The 22,321-nt window shown below is 35.6% G+C and overlaps 1 protein-coding gene across 2 annotated transcripts in view; it reads right to left on the bottom strand.

Annotated features, from left to right (window-relative positions):
• Positions 1-22,321, bottom strand: part of PIK3C2A (phosphatidylinositol-4-phosphate 3-kinase catalytic subunit type 2 alpha) — a 201,740-nt gene that overhangs the window by 42,812 nt on the left and 136,607 nt on the right. For both annotated transcript variants that reach the window (XM_040495704.1, XM_040495703.1), the window contains 10 exons: positions 19,658-19,815; positions 17,446-17,566; positions 16,615-16,726; positions 15,153-15,232; positions 14,957-15,020; positions 7,624-7,767; positions 6,055-6,103; positions 5,764-5,974; positions 3,098-3,220; positions 1,871-2,038 (listed from right to left, as the gene is read on the bottom strand). In XM_040495704.1, coding sequence (XP_040351638.1) covers positions 1,871-2,038; positions 3,098-3,220; positions 5,764-5,974; positions 6,055-6,103; positions 7,624-7,767; positions 14,957-15,020; positions 15,153-15,232; positions 16,615-16,726; positions 17,446-17,566; positions 19,658-19,815 — 1,230 coding nt within the window. The remainder of the gene's footprint in view (positions 1-1,870; positions 2,039-3,097; positions 3,221-5,763; positions 5,975-6,054; positions 6,104-7,623; positions 7,768-14,956; positions 15,021-15,152; positions 15,233-16,614; positions 16,727-17,445; positions 17,567-19,657; positions 19,816-22,321) is intronic.

Here is a 22,321-nt window from a genome sequence, read left to right as displayed (position 1 = left end):
GAGGGAGAGGGAGAGGGAGAGGGAGAGAATGAATCCAAAGCAGACTCCACACTGCCAGCTCCGAACCCAGCTCAAACCCACAAACCAGGAGATCATGATCTGAGTCGAAACCAAGAATCAGATGCTTAACTGACTGAGCCACCCAGGCACCCCAAACATAAATTATTTTTAAAAAGAATTTCAGAGGTGCCTGGGTGGCTCAGTCGTTAAGCATTCAACTTTGGCTCAGGTCATGATCTCACAGTTCATGAGTTTGATCCCCACATCAGGCTCTGTGCTAACACCTCAGCCTGGAGTCTGCTTCCTGATTCTGTGTCTCCCTCTCTCTCTCTCTGCCCCTCCCCTGTTCACACTCTGTGTCTGTCTCTCACTCTCTCAAAAATAAATAAATATTTTTTAAAATTTTGTTAAAGAATTTTAAGAATAGGATATCTGATCACTATACTACAGTAAGTTAACTGAATTACAGTCATTAATACTTTCTTTCTACGAGTATTAATGTTTAATCATCTTCCCTTTGAGTTTTTCTTGAATGCAAAGACCTAACATTACCTACCTAGATCAACTGTACTACTTGGCAAAGTTTCAGGTTTAATGCCATCTGCTCATTGTTTTAACAGCAGAGTGTTGGGTGCAAACTATTTAATTGTCTAACAAAAATCAATTGCCCTTCACCTTACTCTCTTGATTTTTTAAAGAACATTATGTCATTCATCTAAAAAAACAAACCCCATTTATTACCAGACAACAAAAGTGGCAAAAAGTGATGGTACTTCTCTATGAAACAAAGATCCCTACCTGGTATTTTCAAGAGCAAGAAGGTTTTCAAAATGATTTTATTATAAAAATTAGTGATAATGATGCAATTACACTTAATTTTCTTACATAACTGTTCTCTAACACTAACTTATCACAACTGAGAGCACAATTCCGCTCTTTCGTGTGGCCAATATTCTGTTTTAGAGTAATTATGGATTATTTTTAGCAAAAGATTCTAAATACGCATCCTTAATAGCAATATCTTCAACTGTTTTTCTCTAGCCTTTGGTGGTTCAGAATTATTTCAGATATCAAATAAAATTTAAGCCTACCTAAAGGCAGAGAATTAAAAAATCTTATACTGCCTCCTCAAATATGAGGGAAGTAACTAAAAGAAAAATAGGGGCGCCTGGGTGGCTCAGTCAGTTAAGTGTCTGACTCCTGGTTTCGGTTCAGGGTCATGATCTCATGGTCCATGAGTTCGAGCCCTACATCAGCTCTGCATTGACAGTGTGAAGCCTTCTTGAGATTCTTTCTCCCCTGCCCCGGCTCCGCCCCTTCCCTGTTCACATTTTCTCCCTCTCGCTCTTAAAATAAATAAATAAACTTAAAAAAAAAAGAAGAAGAAGAAAGAAAAAATGAAAGAAATAAATGCTATATTTAAGCACATGGGAAAAGAACGTTCAAGAACAAATTTTGTGAAGTAGGTCAGATAAAAAGAAGGAAATAATGTACAGCTGTAGACTCTCTGAAACTGGAGAAGGATGGGAAAGTATGAGAAGAGGAAAAAAAGAGAAAAGGGAAAATGACTATTACATCAATAACACAGTGCTTTGCATAAATGACAGAGAGTGAACTGGCTGCTGCTTTTCTCTGGAACAGTGAGTGGCAAATAATCCTCTGAATACCCAGACAGATATGTTCAAACTATAGCAGAATAACTTTGGTTTCTTCTGATCTGGGTCTCTGAAATGACCTCCTTTTATCACACTGGAAAAACAGGCAGCTTATTATTTCATGTATGTCATTGTTCCCCACCCTGTCCTCTAGCCTATTCTGATGCTGCAGATGTGTCCATAGTAACTCACCATTACAACTTAGTAATACTTACCGTTTAAAGTCAAAAAGAGGTAAAGAAACTTTGCCCAAAGCTTCTGGCCCCTTTCTCTGCTTATTAGAATCAGGGGAACTTCCACTGCTCTGATTTAAAATTCCAAAAAGAGTAAGGTGAAGAAGTGATTCTAATGGCAATTGTGATATCTGGATGGGAAAAATGATTCTAAGGGGGGAAAATGTATTAATAGAAAAAACAAATTAGATCAAATATGAAATTTAGTCCATTAATGAGACTGACAAGTTTAGATATTTTATTTGACTTATCAAATAATCTTTACTACTGAGTAACCTTTACTTAAGCAGCAAGCTTGGCCAATATGCATTATACAAAATCTTAAACAAATTTCATTAAAATTTCAAGTATGTAACATCTCTCAAAAATTTCTTAGTGCCTCTACTCAAGTCTTGGCTAGTGTCAATTTTAGGAAAAAAAAAATTGTCATTTTTATTTCCTTTAGGGGAAACTAGATGAATGTTTATGAGTATTTCAGATTTGTTATATGTGTGCCCATATACACACAAGCTGACATATATGTTTACCTTTTTTGTTGTTGTTAAGTCTGAAAGTCTCACTTTCAGTGGTCACTGAAAGTCTCACTGAAAGTGGTCACCGAGTAGCCATAAGATGATAAGTGTTGGGAAAAAAAAGACACTTTTACCCATATGTAATTTTGTATTTGGTTGTTTTCAGAGATGCATTATTTTTGTAATTTAAAAAATTACAAAAAAAAGAAAAATAGGAAACCGCTTCATAAATGCAGAATGAAAAGTAAAAGCTTTGCTATTATCTATCTGCCTAATGATTCCTGTTTTAAAAATATTAACAGTGCAAAATATATTGTATATGGATTTAATTTTTTAAGCTGTTAACCAAGAACTAGGTTTCATATATACAGTATTATAGAATACCAAACTAAGCAATGTTATACAAACCATCTTTCTAAAATTACACATAAATTTATAGTTTTAACTTAACAAAAGTCTAAGAAGAATTAATGGCATGTTTCTGCAATTTAACAATATGTAGTTTTTTTTAATAATATTTCAGATTTTTAAATGAGAATTTGGCTTTTCTATAGAATAATACCTAGAAGAGACCTTAAGATGTAAGAATTTAATGGATTTTAATGGAAATTGTAATAAAAATGAAGCCTAGGATGCATACATGGAAAAAAGTAAAGACAGCATACTGAAAGAATAAAAAGCCAAAAATTTCACTTACAGTTCATCCCATTTAATAAGATAGAAGAAATTCTTATACGTGCCAACCTTCTTTGATTGAATAGGTTTAAAAAGATCCTTTCCGTTGTGAGATAGGGAACATATCAAGTAGTATTTTTCATAACTAAGAAAAGAAACATTTTAATTTGATTGTTATTTTATAATCCAAATGCATAACATTAGCCATTCTTCTCTAAGAATGGCTATTATATGAAATTATTTGTTCACCAGTCATTTGAATTTTTGGAAAACATATGAAATTTAACTATTGCAAATTCTACAAAAACAGGGAAGTAGTATAGAAAAGGGAATACGGGGGCGCCTGGGTGGCGCAGTCGGTTAAGCGTCCGACTTCAGCCAGGTCACGATCTCACGGTCCGTGAGTTCGAGCCCCGCGTCAGGCTCTGGGCTGATGGCTCAGAGCCTGGAGCCTGTTTCCGATTCTGTGTCTCCCTCTCTCTCTGCCCCTCCCCCATTCATGCTCTGTCTCTCTCTGTCCCAAAAATAAATAAAAACGTTGAAAAAAAAATTAAAAAAAAAAAAAAGAAAAGGGAATACGGAAGGCAACATATACCTCCAGGTGCTAGTCTTAGGGGGTCATGCTACAGAACTTAGCACCATTTTGTGCTCAGTTACAAGCTTTAGAAATGGATAATTATTCATTTCTAGGTATATTCTTAGAAGAAAAAATATAAACATTATCTTCCCTAGGTGATATTTTCCTTTGCTAAGCCACTGAAATTTAGTTAGTTAAGCATATTAATGGGGCTTGGGCCTGACTTGCACTGAGCCAGTCTTTCCAATCTATTAGGAAGCTTCCATCCATGGAATACATGCTATTGTATTCTCATAAGACAGTAAGGATTTAGCCCCTAATTGCCACAAATACAGAGCTGGTTAGATACAGTCAGGCAATCTTGCAGAATAGGAGCCTTAGGTTCTACTAGATTTTAACTTACTGCTAGGCTTACACATTAACCACTTTGTTCATATATGCAATCTGTTAATCATTTAAAATATATTTCAAATTCTAGGGGCGCCTGGGTGGCGCAGTCGGTTGAGCGTCCGACTTCAGCCAGGTCACGATCTCGCGGTCTGGGAGTTCGAGCCCCACGTCGGGCTCTGGGCTGATGGCTCGGAGCCTGGAGCCTGTTTCCGATTCTGTGTCTCCCTCTCTCTCTGCCCCTCCCCCGTTCATGCTCTGTCTCTCTCTGTCCCAAAAATAAATAAACGTTGAAAAAAAAATTAAAAAAAAAATATATATATATTTCAAATTCTAGATCTCATTGGTTCACAAAAGACCCCTAGCTGTCTCTCTTTTCTTCAGCATTTTACTTTCTTTCCATCTTATCACTGCAGTTTTCTGTATTGTCTTCTATTGAGTATTTGTCCTTCTCATTAGTATCCCAAAATTTATTTGTGTGTATATGAGTCTGTATGGAGGATGTGGAAGGTATTATCCCTGTAACATTTTAAAGAACAAAATACCTTCACATAGCAGTAGTACCCATTTAAAGACAAGTTCCTAGAAGGCAGAGATATTTTGTTGCCTTGTTTACTGCTGAATCCCTAGTACGAAGAACACTGCCCAAGATGGTGCTCAGTAAATATTTATTGAATGAGTTAATAGATTGTTTTCAAGTAGTTATATATTTTGTTAATCTAAAACTCAATTTAAGCAGAATTTATGTTTGGTATCTCTTCACTAGGCTTTACCTTACTTTATAGCATTGTTACTATGAAACTTTCATTTAAAATTTGAATTCAGGGGCGCCTGGGTGGTCAGTCGGTTAGTCGGTTAAATGTCAAACTCTTGATCTCGGCTCAGGTCATGATCTCATGGTTTGTGAGATCAAGCCCCACATTGGGCTTTGTGCTGACAGTGTGGAGCCTGTTTGGGATTCATTCTCTCTCTCTCTCTCTCTCTCTCTCTCTCTCTCTCTCTCTCTCTGCCCCTCCGCTGCTTATGCAAGTGCGCATGCTCTCTCTCTCTCTCTCTCTCTCAAAATAAATCAACAAATGTTTTAAACAATTTCAATAGAATAAATATGCCCTTGTAGACTCCAAAGCCTAGCAATCAGTAAACAGTAAACTACTAAAGAGAAAAAAGTACACTAAAGCCTAGTCTCATCACTATTTCAAATAACCCTGATTCTAAAGGAAAGGCTGAAAAACAGCAGTCATAAATGGACTCATTTGTTAATTAGCATTTACATTTGTAAGTTTAAACATCTATTTTCCTGCCTTCTTTGCATGTAGTTGGAGGGATATTTTTTACAGGAACAGTTTCAAATAGCTCTGTAATTTTTTTTTTAATGTTTGTTTATTTTGAGAGAGAGAAAGAGTGTAAGAGAGAGTGAGTAGGGAGGGGCAGAGAGAGAAAGAGAATCCCAAGCAGGCTGCACCCTGTCAGTGCACAGCCCTATGCAGGGCTTGATCCCACGAATCTTGAGATCATGACCTGAGCTAAAATCAAGAGTCCGATGCTTAACCAACTGAGCCACCCAGGCACCCCTTCTCTGTAATTTTTATGAAAACCACAAAGGTATGTGGTAATTCTTGTATCGTCAATTTAAGTATCAAGAGAACAGGGGATGCTGACATTTTACCAGATTAGAACAGTTTCTGGGTTAAGCTGTATATATTTTGTTTTAAACAGTTACTTACTTTGATACCCAATTACTTGAAATCCCATGAGCAGCAAAAATTGTAAACTGGAGCTGTTCTGTTGTTGTCCATGCTTCCTTAACGTTCCTATTACTTTGGGCACAGTCTGCAGGACTCCTACCAGAATTTGCATGGAGTCTGAGAAGATCATAAATTGCTGCAGTTAACTGGTCCATGCTTACTTGAACAGGATTTTCAGGATTCAGTGATCCTAGATTTAAAGAAATTGTTAATATAATTCCCCAAAGAAGCAAAAATTATTGCTAAAATTTAAAGAACTTAAAGACATACCCCTAGATGAACTCTTACTAGGGTCTCCTTCTCCAGACAGTGAAGTCACCTGCATACATACATACAAATTAGTTGGAAAATTGCCCATGATATAATATAGAATGTTTACCTTTAATTTCAATACATTTAATTAAATGCTTGATCAGGAAACCTCCCAAAAGGTTCTGCAGAATAAAACAAAACAAAAATGTAAAAAGAAAGTGAAACCCCAAATAAATGATTACTATCAAGAAAATCAGAATAACTGAAAATTAGTGCAAAATATAGAAACTCAACAAAATCTGCCCCATTAAACCAGGTTAGTAATTAAGATTTGAAACCCAAAGCAATAAATACATTAATGATACTTTATATTCTATTAGTTGCTTTACTATTAGTATGATAAGAATATCCCTAAAGAAACTACAACTCTATTTATTACCATTTATGGTCTCAAAAAAGCTCTTATAATTATTTAAATTGAGCTCTCCTCCTACTCCCCACTCCCTTATCCAGCAAATGACTATGATGAATAGAAACCTCAGATAACATTAGGACCATGGTATAGTGGATCATTTCCAAGTTATTTCATATATATATATATTTTTTTTTTTTAAACAAGCACATAATAAGAAAGAAGGGTAAAAGAAACCCAAATTTCTACATATCATATATATAAGCTCTCTGTGAGCCTAGAGTATCTCTTAGATACCAGTTGAGGGGCATATCATCAATATAACGTTTCCTTCCTTTAAATTTATTGTGTCTTGGGGCGCCTGGGTGGCTAAGTCAGTTGAGCGTCCGACCCTGGCTCAGGTCACGATCTCGTGGTCTGTGAGTTCAAGCCCCGCGTCAGGCTCTGTGCTGACAGCTTAGAGCCTGGAGCCTGCTTCGGATTCTGTGTCTCCTCCTCTCTCTCTGCCCCTCCCCCGCTCATGCTCTGTCTCTCTCTGTCAAAAATAAACATTAAAGAAAAAAATTTTTTTAACTTATTGTGTTTTGTGATCCACCTTCTCTAATCCTCCCATCAGAGCTATGAACAACCCTATGAACAGAGTTAATTAAATCCTCATGAAAATACCATAGGAAGAGCTTTCACAGTATGCTATCGAGAAAGGGCTCCTAACCTGGTTGCTTCTGAGGCAATAAGTCACTCTTAGTGAGGCTTCTGGGAATTTTCAACAGGAAAGAGGTATGGCCCAATGCAGACCTTACCCCATGGACAATCATGGACATCTCCATCCAGGAGGACAAATACTAACCATTACCACCCAGGTTCTGGAGCTTAGTATCTATCTTGAAACTTCCAACCAACTCATTTATGCCACAGTTCCTCCTCTACACATAAAAGTTTCACAGTTTGGCATCTATGTATTCAATATCAATGCTGACAAAGCTCTTCTGAGGGAGTGGATCTCCTCTTAGGAATTCCCAACTTTACTAAGTGACCAAATCTACTCAAAAGTAAAAGCCAAGGTTGAAACAATAACATTTTGTCTAACAGAAGCAAAAATCTCCCAGTTTAAGTGATACTCACTTAAGTACATACTTACATGTAACAAAATGCTAATATACTAAAAAAATACTCACATCAGCACTTTTACTCCTTGGAAGATTGACTGCTCTCTTTAGCTTCTTTACTGATTCTGTAATGGCAAGAGTCTCTACACCATCTAAAGCACTACAGATTTTTCTTACAGCTTTAATTACTTGATCTACTGCTCGGTGCTGGTTCTTTAAAAATAAAAAGTAAAATAAACATAAGTATGTGGAATTTAAAGGATCAGTTTCAGAGATGAAGTCAGAAACCAGACATTTTAGATGTGCTTAATAAACAGATATCCTTTACTCTTTTGTGATGAAAAATAAACAAAATACCTTTTCACTGACCTATTTTATTTTGAATAAGAAAACTTGGGTCTGATTTTCATTTTGCCTGACACAATTATTCAGATGCAAATGCCATTAATTCCATACTTAGAATAACTAATAAATCATTAACAAATTACTAAGTCATTAAAAAAAACTGGAGTTATTTTTTATTCTTACTTGGGAGTAAGTTCCACATTAAAAACACCAATCCTTCTCTCCCTCCTGCCAAAAAATTTGGTATCAAAAACCAAGTTCTTCAGAGGTTGGCTGCATATTAATAACATTAGGCAGCAGTTAGTAGACATGAGTCAACTTTTAAGCAGCATTTGTATCTATACAACCATTACTTTTTAAGTTTTATTGGATGAAAAAACTTTCTTGAGGACAATCCCTCTGTAGTATTTAATCATACTTGATTTCACCACAATTCAAAAGTATACATGTACAAATATATTATAAAATCATTTACCTGATGAGAATGATTTAAAAATCTCTCTCCATTCCTCCATCATTTTAAAATAATGTTTCTTATCTCATTAAGAAACACTCTTACATAAAGAATTCATCAAACATGTATGCCAAACTTACATGCCAAGTACTGTTAAAATGGGCTGAAATTTAGTACTGTACCATCCCTTAACAATTTAAATTTTTCCACCTTTGAGGCTTGGCAACCAGAAACTGAATGTTCCCTGTACCTTTATGCTTCAATGAAACCACCTCATTTGCTCAAACATCCAATTACCCTGCAGTCCTCAGGGCCCAACAATCTGTTTTCTAGCTCCCCATTTTTGCTTACTTATATTTCTGCTTACTTTTACTCCTACACCTTCATGCAAAAACCTTTCCAGTGTTGAGGCTCAGGTCATTCTCCTATACTATTCTCCATCATTTTTTATGTGCCAATTACCAATTTATTGTCAGTTAGTTCCAAATCAATCCCCTTCTTTGCTCTACTTTGTGATACTGGAACTAGACCTATATTTTTCCTTTGCCAGCCGACAAAATGTTAGGTTTGGTCAACAGAGGGCACCTAAGGGACACTCAGGCAATAGCAGCATGAAGACACTTCTCATCAGGGTTCCAGGCCTCCTCTTCTTTTTTTTTTTTTTTTTTTTTTTAAACTTCAGCACAGGATCCCAGTGGTCCTCAAAGACCAGTTCCAGCTATACCCTCAGGCCATGGTCTCCCAATCTGACAACTGTAGCAAGTCTCTTTGCTATAGGCATCCTCTGTGCTCCTGTGATAGCCAAACCCTTTTAGAAGAGGCTGGAATTCAGCCTGGGCGGGGGGAGGGGGGGGTGTTCTACATTAAGTCCTACAATTCCTTCACTATCCATTGTTCCTCAACCTAGAGGTAGGTGATAGCTGCGTTTTTATATCCTATTTCTGGACCCCTTATAGCATGGTTGGCAAGCTTTTTAAAAAGGCCAGAGAATAAAATGTTTTAGGCTTTGTGGGCCACACAGTCTCTGTCACAATTCAACTCTGCTATTATGGCATGAAAAGAGATACAGGTAAATACATAAATGAGTATGGCTGTGTTCCAATAAAACTTCATTTACAAAAATTGGAAATAGGCCAGATTTTGTATGCAAGCCATAAAATGCCAAATCCTGCCTTAGAATCCTCTTTTGCCCTTTGTAGTAATTAACCACCTTTTACTAATTAACAATTCTTTAAATTTTCCTGTTCAAATTACTACTGTATTTTCTGTCCCCTGACTTGACCCCTGATGGCCTGATCTGCCTTGTAATTGGACATGTGGTCATTTCCTCCACTACATGCCATATTTTTGCTCTATTCACCTGACTTTCTACTCTATATCCTATAATAAGCCTCAGTTACATAAATGTCCACGTGGAAAATTCACAGCATCATCAACCCCAAAACTGTACCCTATGAGAATCTTAACCACAATATTATAGTCTGATCACAATCTCCTTTGCCTCCAGTCCCCACACATTCATTTCAACTAAACTCATTCTTTGAGGTCAGAGCCTTCTCTTCTCTGCTTCTTCTACCAGGCAGCTGAGCATTTTCAAAGAAAATTCAACATCCCCAATTTCAGCAGGAAACTGCACACCACTTAACATTCCTTTTACTTGTTCTTGGTCAGTTCTCTTTCTCATTTTTCTTTACTGCTCCTATAACTTCATTTTAGTAAAATAAATTAACACCTTATCTCTAGAAAATTAAAGCCAGGAGAAATCAAAACTTCTGCAACTTCCTGATTTTTCCTAAAACCTAAATTAAAACATATATCCACACAAAGACTTATATGGGGGGGGGGGGGGTTACAGCAGCATTATTCATAACAACTAAAAACTGCAAACTGTCCAAAATGTCCATTATTTGGTGACCAGATAAACAAAATATGATATATCCATACAATGTAAGTATTCAGCAATAAAAAAAGGAACTATGGATTCGAATTACAACTTATATACTACAACATGGACAGAGCTTAAAAACGGTATGGTATGTGGAAAAAAAAAAATCAGGTATTACATAGGGTATGATTCCATTTACATGAAATCTCCATTAAGGGGAAATCTACCGAGACAGGTACTAGATCAGGTGTTATTCGGGGGTTGGGCTGGGAATGAGGAATGACTGAAAAGTAGTACATGGAAACCTTTGGGAGTGACGAAAATGGTCCAAAGAACAGGATTGTGGAGATAATTATACAACTCTATGCATTTATTAAAAGGAATCCTTGAATTATATATATTCAATGGGTACACTTTATGGTATATAAATTATACAATAAAACTGTAAAAAAATTATGGGGAATATATGACAGTCACTATTTTTTTTAATCATTATTTTGCATAAGATGGTCCTAAAGACATCTGCGATAAGACATTTATTAGAATACAGACCTTAACGAATTGAAGGTTAAGCCATGCAAATATCTGGGGGAAGAGCATTAAAAGTAAAGAGAACAAAAAGCACAAGGATCCCAGCTGGGGAGCATACCTATAGATCCACCAGAACAAAGAAGGAAAGTGTTAGGAAGCCAGATCAGAGAGGTGGTGGGGTCAGAATACATAGGGCCCTGAAGACACAATTAGGGATCTGAATTTTACTGATTTGGTAAAGAGGATTTTGAAAAAGGGGATAACATAATTTAGCATCTTTTAAGAGTTTATAAATTTTATTAATCTTTTCAAAGAGCCATCTTTTGTCTTTTTCTCTTTTACATATGCTATCTGTGCTTATTATTTTTCTTAAAAAACCTTTTTGTTTTGTAATAATTTTACATTTACAGAAAAGTTGCAAAAACAGTACAGATAGTTCCTCTAAGATAGTTAGAAAGTTCCTTTAAGAACATTAAAGGAAACTGGGTTAAGTAACGTAACCATGTTATATTTGACAAAACTAAGACATTAACACTGGTACATTACTATTAACTGAACTGTACTTTAGTCAGACTGAACCAGTTTTTCCATTAATATTCATTTCCTCTTCCAGGATACAATCCAGGATGCCATATTGTACTTAGTGACTTATTTTTAAAATATCATTTTGATTCCCTGTGGAAGGAAGACTGTAGAAGGACAAGGGTAGAAGCTGAGAGAGCTGTAAGGAACTACAGTTGACCTGAGAACAACACAGGATTGAACTGCTTGGGTCCATTTATACGTGAATTTTTCATAGCACAAGTGCTATAAATGTATTTTCTCCTCCTTATGATTTTAACTTTTATTAAAAAAAAATTTTTTTTTAATATTTATTTTTGAGAGAGACAGAGCATGAGCAAAGGAAGGGCAGAGAAAGAGGGAGACAGAGAATCCAAAGCAGGCTCCAGGCTCTGAGCTGTCAGCACAGAGCCCAATGCGGGCTTGAACTCCCGAACCGTGAGATCATGGCATGGGCCGAAGTCGGGATGCCCTACTGACTAAGCCACCCAGGCGCTCTTTAACATTTCTTTTTCGCTAGCTCACTTTAGTACAAGAATAAAGTATACATACAATAAAAGTATACATACAATAAAAACAACATACAAAATATGTATTAATAAACTATGTATGTTATCAGCAAGGCTTCCAGCCAAGGGTAGGCTATCAGCAGTTAAATTTTGGGGGAGCCAGAAGTTATATAAACAGTGGGTACCTGGCTAGCTCAGTCGGCAGAAGATATGACTCTTGATCTCAAGATTGTGGGTTCAAGCCCAATGTTGGGCCTAGAGCTTACTTAAAGATAGACAGATGTTATATACAGATTTTCGACTGCACAGGAGGTCAAAGCCCCTAACCCCCATGTTGTTCAAGGGTCAACTGTGTCGTAACTATTGTAATTGACTAGAACTGTAGCTTTGGTAGTGATAAAGAGTGGTCACATTCTGAATGTATTTTTAAAATAGAGCTGACAAGAATTAGATAGATTGTGGGATATAAAAGATCTTTTTCTTGAGAAATCAAATACGACTTCAAGGTTTGCCCCTTAGCAAAGAGAAGCATAGAGTTGTTATTTACCAAAAAGAGGAAGACTCATAAATAGATATGAAGGGTAATATAAAAAATTCAGTTTCATGTATCTTAAATTTGAGATGTTAATGAATTAGACATTCATATAAAAATGTCAGGTAAAATATATTTGAATCTGGAGTTCAGGGAAGAGGTTAGCCTGAATGTATAAATTTCAGCCATCAGTATATGTAGGGTATTTAAAGACATGAGATTAAGCGAGACCACCTGGAATGTGACCACAAGGGAAAAGAAGAGATCCTAGAACTGAGCCCTATGGTATTCTTATGTTTAGAGGACAGAAAAATAAAGACACCATAAGCAGAAAGCCACAAGTGAGAGAACAGAGCAAGACACTGGAAGTCAGAGAACCACAAACATGATACACCAAGAGGTCATGAGAGTATTCAAGAGGAAGAAACAGCCACCTCTATTAAACACTATAGAAACACTGAGAAAAATAAAGACCAAGAACTTATTACTGAAACCATGATCATGAAGTCCTGATCTTAGGTGCAGTTTCAGGGAAGTGCTGAGAATGAAAGCCTGATTGGAGTGGGTTCATAAAAGAATGGAAAGAGAGGAAGTGGAAGCAGTAAAAATAGATTAACTTTAAGGAGTTTTGCTGCAAGAAGAAAAGAGAAGTGGAGTGGTTGCTACAGGGGGATGTGGACTTTTTGTTTTAAGATGGAAGATATGCCCAGGGCTGTCCTTAAACTCTTATTTTCTGTACCTGCAGTAATTTTCTTGGGGATCTCCTTATGGTTTCAAAATACCAATTATATTCTTATGATTCCCATGTTTACTACCTCCAGGCTGGGCCTCTTCCATTAAAATCCAGATTTATATCCAACTGCCTACTCAACATTGCTATTAAGGTGACTAACAGTCATCACAAAGTCCAAAATTAAGTTCTACATCTTCCATCCAAATCTGCTCCTCTCACAGTTTCTTCCTCTCCCACCCCTTCCTCCCCCTTCCCACTATCTATGGCTAGCAAAATATCTTCCTAATTTATGTGTTTCCATTCTTGTCCCCCTCCCTCACTCTATTCCAGCTAGAAAGACAGATATATCAGGCACACTCCTCCTCCCCTAGACAACCAGATAGCTTCCTCCTCTCCTCCAGTTCTTTACTCAAATTTACCTTCCTAATGAGGTCTCTTCTGAATACAAATGTTGAAATTGCAACATTACCCTCATTTATTTTTCTCTATAGTGCTTACCACCTGATGTAGCATATATTTTGTTAGTTTAATTGTCATCTCATGCAACTAGAGTGTAAACTAAGACTTGGGATTACAGTTTCTTTTGTTCACTACCATAGCCTTAGCACCTACAACAGTGCCTCATGATGAGGAGATATTCTGCAAATATTTACTGAATAAATATGTTTATATGCTGATAAGAATATAATAGTAGCTGGAAATCTGAGTCATCCTACACTATTTCTTTTCTTACATCTCATTACCTACCAAAATCTTACCAATTTTATCTCCTAAGTATTGTTAATCAGTTCCCTCCTTTTGCCTTTATCACACTAATTATCTTTCACTTGGACTACTATAAAAAACTTTCCTAAATAATCTCCCTAAAACCAATCCCGCCAGAAGTAAATCTAGTTTCCACAGTACGGCCAGAGTAATTTCAGCTCAGGACTCAGAAACAAGTCACTCAACCCATCCCACCCCTTACCCTCAGCTAAAAAGGGCTAGAGTAGGGGTCAGTAAACCTTTTCTGTAAAAGAGCAATTAATAAATAGTTTAGGCTTTGCAGGATATATAGTATGTGTCTCAATTACTCACCTCTAGTATTAGAACACAAATGCAGTTATAGAAAATATATAAACAAATGGGTGTGGCTGTGTTCCAAAAATTTTTTATTTACAACAGAAAGTAGACTGGATATGGACCTCTAAGCTAGAGGATAGAGTAAAACTCCTTAACATGAATAAGGTGGTAACTTATGTCCAGGTATCTCCAACATCATCTCCCAACCTTCACTTCATACTCTACCCTGTTACAGAAGTGCTTCTACTTCCACATATGTATCACACCTATGTGCTTTTATTCACATGTCCTTCCCAACCATCTTCTTCTAGCTAACCCATACTGTTGACTTGAACCAGGCAACCTCCCTTCTTAGAGGCTTTCCTTGGAAGTCTCAAGTTGGAAGAAGTGCCCTTCTCTGATCTCCCAAAGAATCCAATGCATACCTCTATGCTACACTGAAATTTTGTTTAAATCCATCACTAGTTTTAAGTTCCTGGTAGGTGGGGACTAGGTCATCCATTTTCGTAACTCCAGCATCTAGAATATAGTAAACATTCACTTCTTTTTTAAATTGAACTGAAGGTTCCTCTTAGTAATAAAGCTGAAGTGAGGTGAAGTGCTGACTCAAGCAATATTGAAAATTTCTGTTAACAAGTTGGGTCAGAAAACAAGTCATCAAACATCAACATCAAGAATATTGTTTAAATCGTCCTTCTAAAATATTTCATACAATACCACACTAATATTTAAGATAGAACAGAGACAAGAATCCTTAAGTCATCATGCCAAAAGGTGTATTAAGACTTACTTCAGTTTGCAGAGCCAGGTCCACTTGGTGGTGGTAAGAATCTAAAAGTTCGTCAACAGGGTATCTGAAATAAAGAACAGTTACTGTGGCTGAAGGATTCTATATACAGAAATGATTGTTTTATTCACCAAAATAATGGTATTCACATCCAAAAGCAAAGTTTGAAAACCTGGAATTAATGCTTTAGATGCCACACCTTGTCATGATCTCCTTATAAGGTTTTTCTATTTGATGCAGATGTTTGTTTAAATCCACCGGTGTTTTATCATCTTCTGCCTAAAAAAACACATATACACATATGTTTACCAAAAAAATAAAATCCGTTCTTTGGGTTTGTTTTTTGGTTTTTTGGTTTCTTTTTAGTTTTTATTCATTTGTTTTTGAGAGAGAAAGAGAGAGTGTACAAGCAGAAAAGGGACAGAGAGAGATTGGGGGTCAGAGGATCTGAATGAAGGGAGCTCTGTGTGGACAGCAGACAGTCCAATGTGGAGCTCAAACTAACAAACCGTGAGATCATGACCTGACCTGAAGGCAGACACTTAACCTACTGAGCCACCCAGGTGCTCCTCTTTGGGCTTTCTATTACCAAATTAAACATGGTTAAGTGTATGACAAATTCTTGAAACTGCAGTGATTTTTCAGAACAGGTTAAAATATTTTCAGAATTAAATACTATTTATAACCAATCAGGGAAACAAGTACATCAATATTCTGAAAAATTTGTTTTATAAATAAAAAAACATAAATGTCTAGTTTTTATCTATAGGCAGCTCCCAAAGTAAAAACTACTTCTGTTCTACACAGAAAGAATAGAGAGGTTTAAAACAAAACAAAACACTTTTAAAGATATATGACAGCCAAATGAAGGTGGGGTAGAATCAGATGGGGAAGAGATCATCTGAATTTCTGCATTATTTTTTCTAATGATAATCAAATTTCCCCCCAACTTACCCCCAATAAATAAGGTACTGGTCTCTTCTACCATAAGTCTTTACTATGCAAATATTCTCAAGAACATTATTCCTTAGGAAACTGAAAAGAGAAGTTACTAATGATTGCTAAAATGTACTGAATTTTGTGAAACAATTTATTTCACTTGGTTGAAAAACATCAAACACAGGAGAAAAACCTAAGAAAATAAACAAAAAGTAGAAATGACTGCTATTTTTCTATCCAAAGTTCTACCAAATGAAGACTAATTCTCTTTAAAGATTAAAATTCATCAAATGTTTTTGCTTTAACTTCAAAAGAAAGTACTGCATTTTAAAAAAAGAAGCAGTTTTCATTTGGTGAAAAATAATGTATTTTTCTTCCTTCAAACCACAGTTAGTATTCAAAATCTTTCCTCCTTCCTCATTTCCATTTGACCCTAATGTTTTCATTCTTGTGTAAAATAATTACAAGTCAACTTTTATTTCCTCCACTTTGATTTTCAAATATGCCTCCAGCTTGGAGTAGTAGGCTACCTAAGACTCCATGATTGAAAAGCTACCCCCATTTGTTGAAAACCCTTGTTGTGGATAAAATTAGTTCATCATTCCAATCCATTCACCAGTCCAACCCAGAAATCTTGGAGAATGTACAAATTGCAAATTGGCTAATTAGCAGAATTACTCAGAGTCAACCAAATGCAATTCAGTTATAAGGTACATACTTACTGTTCGGGCCAGATTTTGGCACATTGCACTGAAGGTCAAAAGTTGTAGTTTAATCTCTGTGTCCCATTTCCGGCAGTTCTGAATATGTTCATGACTTCCAAGGCAATGATTACTATTAAAATAGATTAATTATTCATCAATGTTATTCTCAAACTAGAAATTACAGAGGTGAGAGTAAAATATAACTTGTATCTGCATCAGAAATTGAAGAGAATGGTAAAATGTAGAGATAGTTTTTTAACCAAGTGTGAGCATTTAAATAAAAGAATAATTCTACATGGACAGAGTCACAATAAAGAAGAAAGATGAAGGTAAAAAAGAAAATAAGAGAAATAGGAACAGGGCATTTTTAGTAGCTGAAAGTAATTAAATCTGTAAAATAACTAAACTGTATATGCTAAATTACCTGGTTCAGAAAAAGATTCATACAATGACTATTTCAAGGCAACTAAAAGGAAGTCACAGCTGACCACTGTGTGAAAAGTAATGGCCCATGCTACAGAAGGAAAAAATACGTGACTATTGACTCTTAGCAGAAAGTAAAAAAAACTATTAAATTCACTTATCAATGAATTACCTTTTTTTCCCATTTAAGATTGTAAGTTTAAGGGCAATACCATGTCTTAATTGTCTCTGAAATCCCTCCACAGTCTTAGATACATACACATCTTAAAACAAAGTATATCTCAATTTAAGTTCATGAATCCAATCAATTCAGTAGGACCCACCATATTTTTGGACTACAAATTTAACTTGAAATTTTTCTAATTTAAACCCCTTAAAAATGAAATTTCCAAAGATGTTGTTCAGTAGTTAAGTAAGTAAACTTACTTTTGTAGCACTTCCTCTTGACCACAAACTTTCAGAACGTAGCTGCCAATATCTACTTGATTCAAGTCATCATGTACCCAGCAAAGGGCTTGCATTATAATGATTTCTACAGTAGAACTCACTGTAAAAGAGGCATCATTTTCATTTTGCTCGTTTAACTCTATACACTTATTCAGAATGTATTTATCATCTAAGAGAGCACTATACAATAGAAATATAATGTAGATCACATATGAAATTTAAAATTTTCTACTAGCCACGTTGAAAAAAGTAAAAAGAAACAGGTGAAGCTAATTCCAACATGTTTTATTTAACCTAATAAATCCAAAATATCATTTCAACATAAAAACAGTATTTAAAAATTACTGAGACATCTTATTTCTTTTCAAATTGGTTCTTTGAAATTCACCATGTATTTTATACTTCTAGCATATCTCACTCTATATTAGCCATATTTCAAGTGCTCAATAGCCACATGGGGCTAGGGGTTACTGTATTTGATTAGGGCAGATCTAAAACTAAGAAAGCCACCTCCCTATTACAGACTCCTCCAAAAAGGATGACATTTAGCAGTATCTAGCAAACAATGATTTAAACCAAATCATAAGAAAAAAAAAATCACCATTTTAAATGTTTGATATTTGCTGGTAAATTTTCTAATGTAAAATAAAAATACAGCAAGTAGGAAGTATTCTTCACTTATCGTTCTTGACAAGAGCTATTTACTAAGATTATAACACATTAAAAAATTAAAGTAACCTTTTAAAGTAACCTATTTCTGGGCATCTGGGTGGCTCAGTTGGTTATGTGTCTGACTCTTGATTTCAGCTAGTCATGATCTCACAGTTTATGAGATCAAGACCCGCATCAAGCTCTGTACTTTCAGCTTGGGTTTCTCTCTTCCCCCCACCTTCTCTGTTCCTCCCCGGCTCTCCCTAAATAAATAAACATTAAAAAAATAATAAAGTAACCCATTTCTATACTTAGATCTCTTATGTTCAATTTAGAAGACAGTTATTAAATTCAAACTTCACGAAAATCAACAGCTTGGCAGAAAAAGCCATAAAATATCTAATAATGACTACATTTCTGAACAGTCAAATGTACAGTAACATTTATTATTTGGACACACCTCTACTATAATATGGTTAAGTTTTTTAACAGAGATGTATATTATAAATGTGCATATTTACAAAGAACCAAACTACAGGCATTTCAGACATTTTCTCAAAGTGTAATCATATCTTGAGACATCAAGTCAAAATGTGATACAAATTAAAACATTTGCTATCAATACTTATTATTCAATCAAGGGGCTTACTGACCTTTTTTTCCTTCAATTTTCATATTAATTCTCATAGCATATGGATTTAAACAATTCCCCAAACCAAAATTTAAAGTATGTTTTATAAGAATAACTCTTCCTTTAGAAACTAAAAGAATGATTATTATAGTTGGCTAACATTTTTGTTTCAGATTTCTATTTTTTCAAAGGGGCTTGAAAAGTACAAAGCTACAAAGAAAAGTATCCAAATATTGGACATATTCCTAATCATAACCATTATAGAAAAAAATGGCATCATTTGTAAGTCAAAGTGCTACAGAAATATAGGACCTTATTCTACCATTGGAATTCCAGTAAAGCAATATACATCATGAGAAGCAGTAAATTATGACAGAAAAGTTCCTACAGACTTTAGGATACATTTCTAGAAAGGATATCCACATCAAATCTGGAAGAGAGAGTTAGAACCAAAGGAGAATTATCTTCTCCTTAGAGGAGCTTAACAAGATAACTGGAATTTTAATTTCACTGACAGTTCTTTATAAACAAGTATTCTTCTTGCCATAAAATGGAAAGAAAAAAAAAAGAACTGGACTATAATTAGCCTTTCAATCTCATGCTTTGGGACCTTGGCCACCAGCCACCAATTAACCAAAGTTACTCAGCATTTTTCAGAGAAATATGCAGTAATAGAAGTAATAAAGGTAAACTGTTTTCCCATTAGTCTTAACCAGAAAACTATGCAAACGTATGCCAATTTTTTGAAAAGGATAACTAATGAATATTAACTATTTTACCACACACACACACAAAATTCTTTTAAAGTGTATCTAATGATAACAAGGTCAAGAATAATTCAAACTAACATTTTAAACATTTTCCGCCTAATCAAAGCTTAACAAGATAGCTGGGGAACTACAAACGTACCATCACATGTAAAAGTAACTGGTAGTTGAAATCCTTCAATTTCAATGGAGACCTTCACGCTAGCATTTTCTCCACATATGTTTCTTTGTACTGTAACTGGACTTAACAAATAGCCTGGATTTGTGCAGTGATCGGTATATGGGAAGTTGGTCTTCAATCTGTTCACAAGAAAGAAGAAATTAAATTACTTTTTTTAAAGCTGCATTTGAGAGCCCTAAACACAAGTTTTGCATGCTTACAGCCATTCAATTCAGTGTCTTTGGTCAGTTCCAGAGCAGCTCATGAGAACTGTAATGAATGGACCCCAGTCAAACTTCAAATACTAGCATTTGCCTTTTAGATAAAAGGAATCCAAGAAAAGAGATTAAGTACTGTCAGGACATCTTTGGTAACATTAACCAACATTAACCAAGCACACACTGGATACATGGCATTTTCTGCTTCAGTTTTTTTTATACAGTATAATTACACAAAATGGTTCATTTTTAACGAATCCACTGAGAATACAGGCAATGTAGCCCTCAACCACAATTGCTACAGAGATAAAAAGTTTGTTTTTCTTTCAAAAATCTTTTTTGGGGCACCTGGGTGGTTCAGTCAGTTAAGGGTCCAACTCTTTTTTGTTTGTTTTTCATAAAGAGACAGAGACAGAGCGCAAGCAGTGAAGGACAGAGAGAGTCAGAGACAGAGAATCTGAAGCAGGCTCCAGACTGAGCTGTTGACACAGAGCCCAAAGCGGGGCTTGAACTCACAAGCCGTGAGATCATGACCTGAGCCAAAGTTGGATGCTCAACAGACTGATCCACCAGACACCCTTAAGTGTCCAACTCTTGATTTCAGCTCAGGTCATGATTTCATAGTTCATGAAATCAGCCCTGTGTAGGGCTCCGCACTGACAGCATGGAGCCCACTTGGGATTCTCTCTCTCTCTCCCTCTCTCTGCCCCTCTTCCTGCTCATGCTCCCTTTTCTCAAAATAAATGAATAAACTTAAAAAATTTAAAAACTGTTTTAAGGCCTTTTTCCTATATATTTTGGTTGTTAGACAACAATAAAAAAAAAAAAACATAATTGGTTGTTACAGTGCTATGAGGCCTTTATTCCCTCAAAATGATTTCTAGAACTTAGCATTTGGAATGGCAAGAATTGCCTGTGAAGGTATTCACAGTAACAACATAGCTTAAGTTGAAATAAATTCACGATTATAGTGTATATGGTTGTTCTCCACACAGCACCGCTGTTATCAGAAGACAAAGGAGAATTTGATGCCTTTTTAAAATCTGTAGCCTTCCTTTAACTGACTTTTTTCTGGAGGTTAGAAGACAAGATCCAATTGTATTGTCTGCTTTTCATAGGATTACAAATGGAATGAATGCTGAAGGTGTATTTATTTCTGTAGAGATTAAAATAATCAAGTCATAGAAATAGAATAAAATGGCTTGAGATGACAAAAAGAAAAGGGTCAGGGGAGGCAGCAAGTATATCTGTGCAGCCTCTAGAGCCAGACAACCTGAGTTTAAATCCTGATTGTAACTACTAACTAGGTGTGTGACCATAGGCAAGTTACTGAATATCCTTGTTGCTTCCAGCTTCCAATTCTACAAAATGAGGATACTACCACTACTAACTTCATAGGATTATTGTGAGAATTATGTAACTTAAGTTTATAAAACACTCAAAGCAGTGCCTAGTAACAGAGGTGCTATAAGCATCTTGTCAAATAAATAAGTGAATTAAAAAATCTGTGTTCTGCACTATGGCCCTAAGTGCCACAAAAGATCCAAAATTAGAAAGAAATGTAATTTAAAAAAAGCAATATAAGCAATAAACTTAAATTGATATTGGAAATGCACCTTTAGACGTCAACACAGTATCTTTAGATGTGTGCTTGTTGCCAAGCTTACCTATCTGCAATACAATGTGAAGACCTTCATAGGAGCTTGTCTAAGATTCTTATTTCTCATTTACTAGGTATTCTCGTTTTCTACAGTATAAAATAGATGCTCTCAGCAAATCATGTAATTAATACATGAAATATTAGAGAATTTTGTCTATATCCAAGCAAGACTTCAATTTTCAGAAATCCTTAAGCATGATGAAAGGACAATCAGAAATTCTAATAATAGCTCAGAAAACAAGAATTTATTAGACAAAATAATAAGAAACGTTGCATTCAATGAACTTGACTTGGTAGGGGAACCCTTCATTTCCTTTCCTTAAAATGAGTCTTTTGGATACATGTACACCAATGTTTACAGTAGCATTATCTACAGTAGCAAAATTATGGAAACAGCCCAACTGTCCATGGATTGATGAATGTATAAAGAGATGTATTCCATACAATGGAATATTACTCAGCCATAAAAAAGAATGGCATCTTGCCATTTGCAACGACATGGATGGAGCTAGAAAGTATTATGCTAAGCAAAGTAAGTCAGAGAAAGACAAACACCATATAAGTCCACTCATATGGAATTTAAGAAACAAAACAAATGAGCAAAAGGGGAAAAAAGAGACAGAGGCAAACCACAAAAAAGACTCTTAACTGTAGAGAACAAATTGATGGTTACCAGAGGGAGGTGGGTGGATCTGTGTGTTAAATAGGTGATGCCGACTCCCTCTCTCTGCCCCTCACCCGTTCATGCTCTGTCTCTCTCTGTCCCAA

The sequence above is a fragment of the Herpailurus yagouaroundi genome, unplaced genomic scaffold (genome assembly GCF_014898765.1).
Source record: "Herpailurus yagouaroundi ecotype Mexico unplaced genomic scaffold, PumYag 187, whole genome shotgun sequence".
Lineage (NCBI taxonomy): Eukaryota > Metazoa > Chordata > Mammalia > Carnivora > Felidae > Herpailurus > Herpailurus yagouaroundi.
Note: the sequence above shows the minus strand (reverse complement) of the source record. Positions and strands in the feature narration are given on the sequence as shown.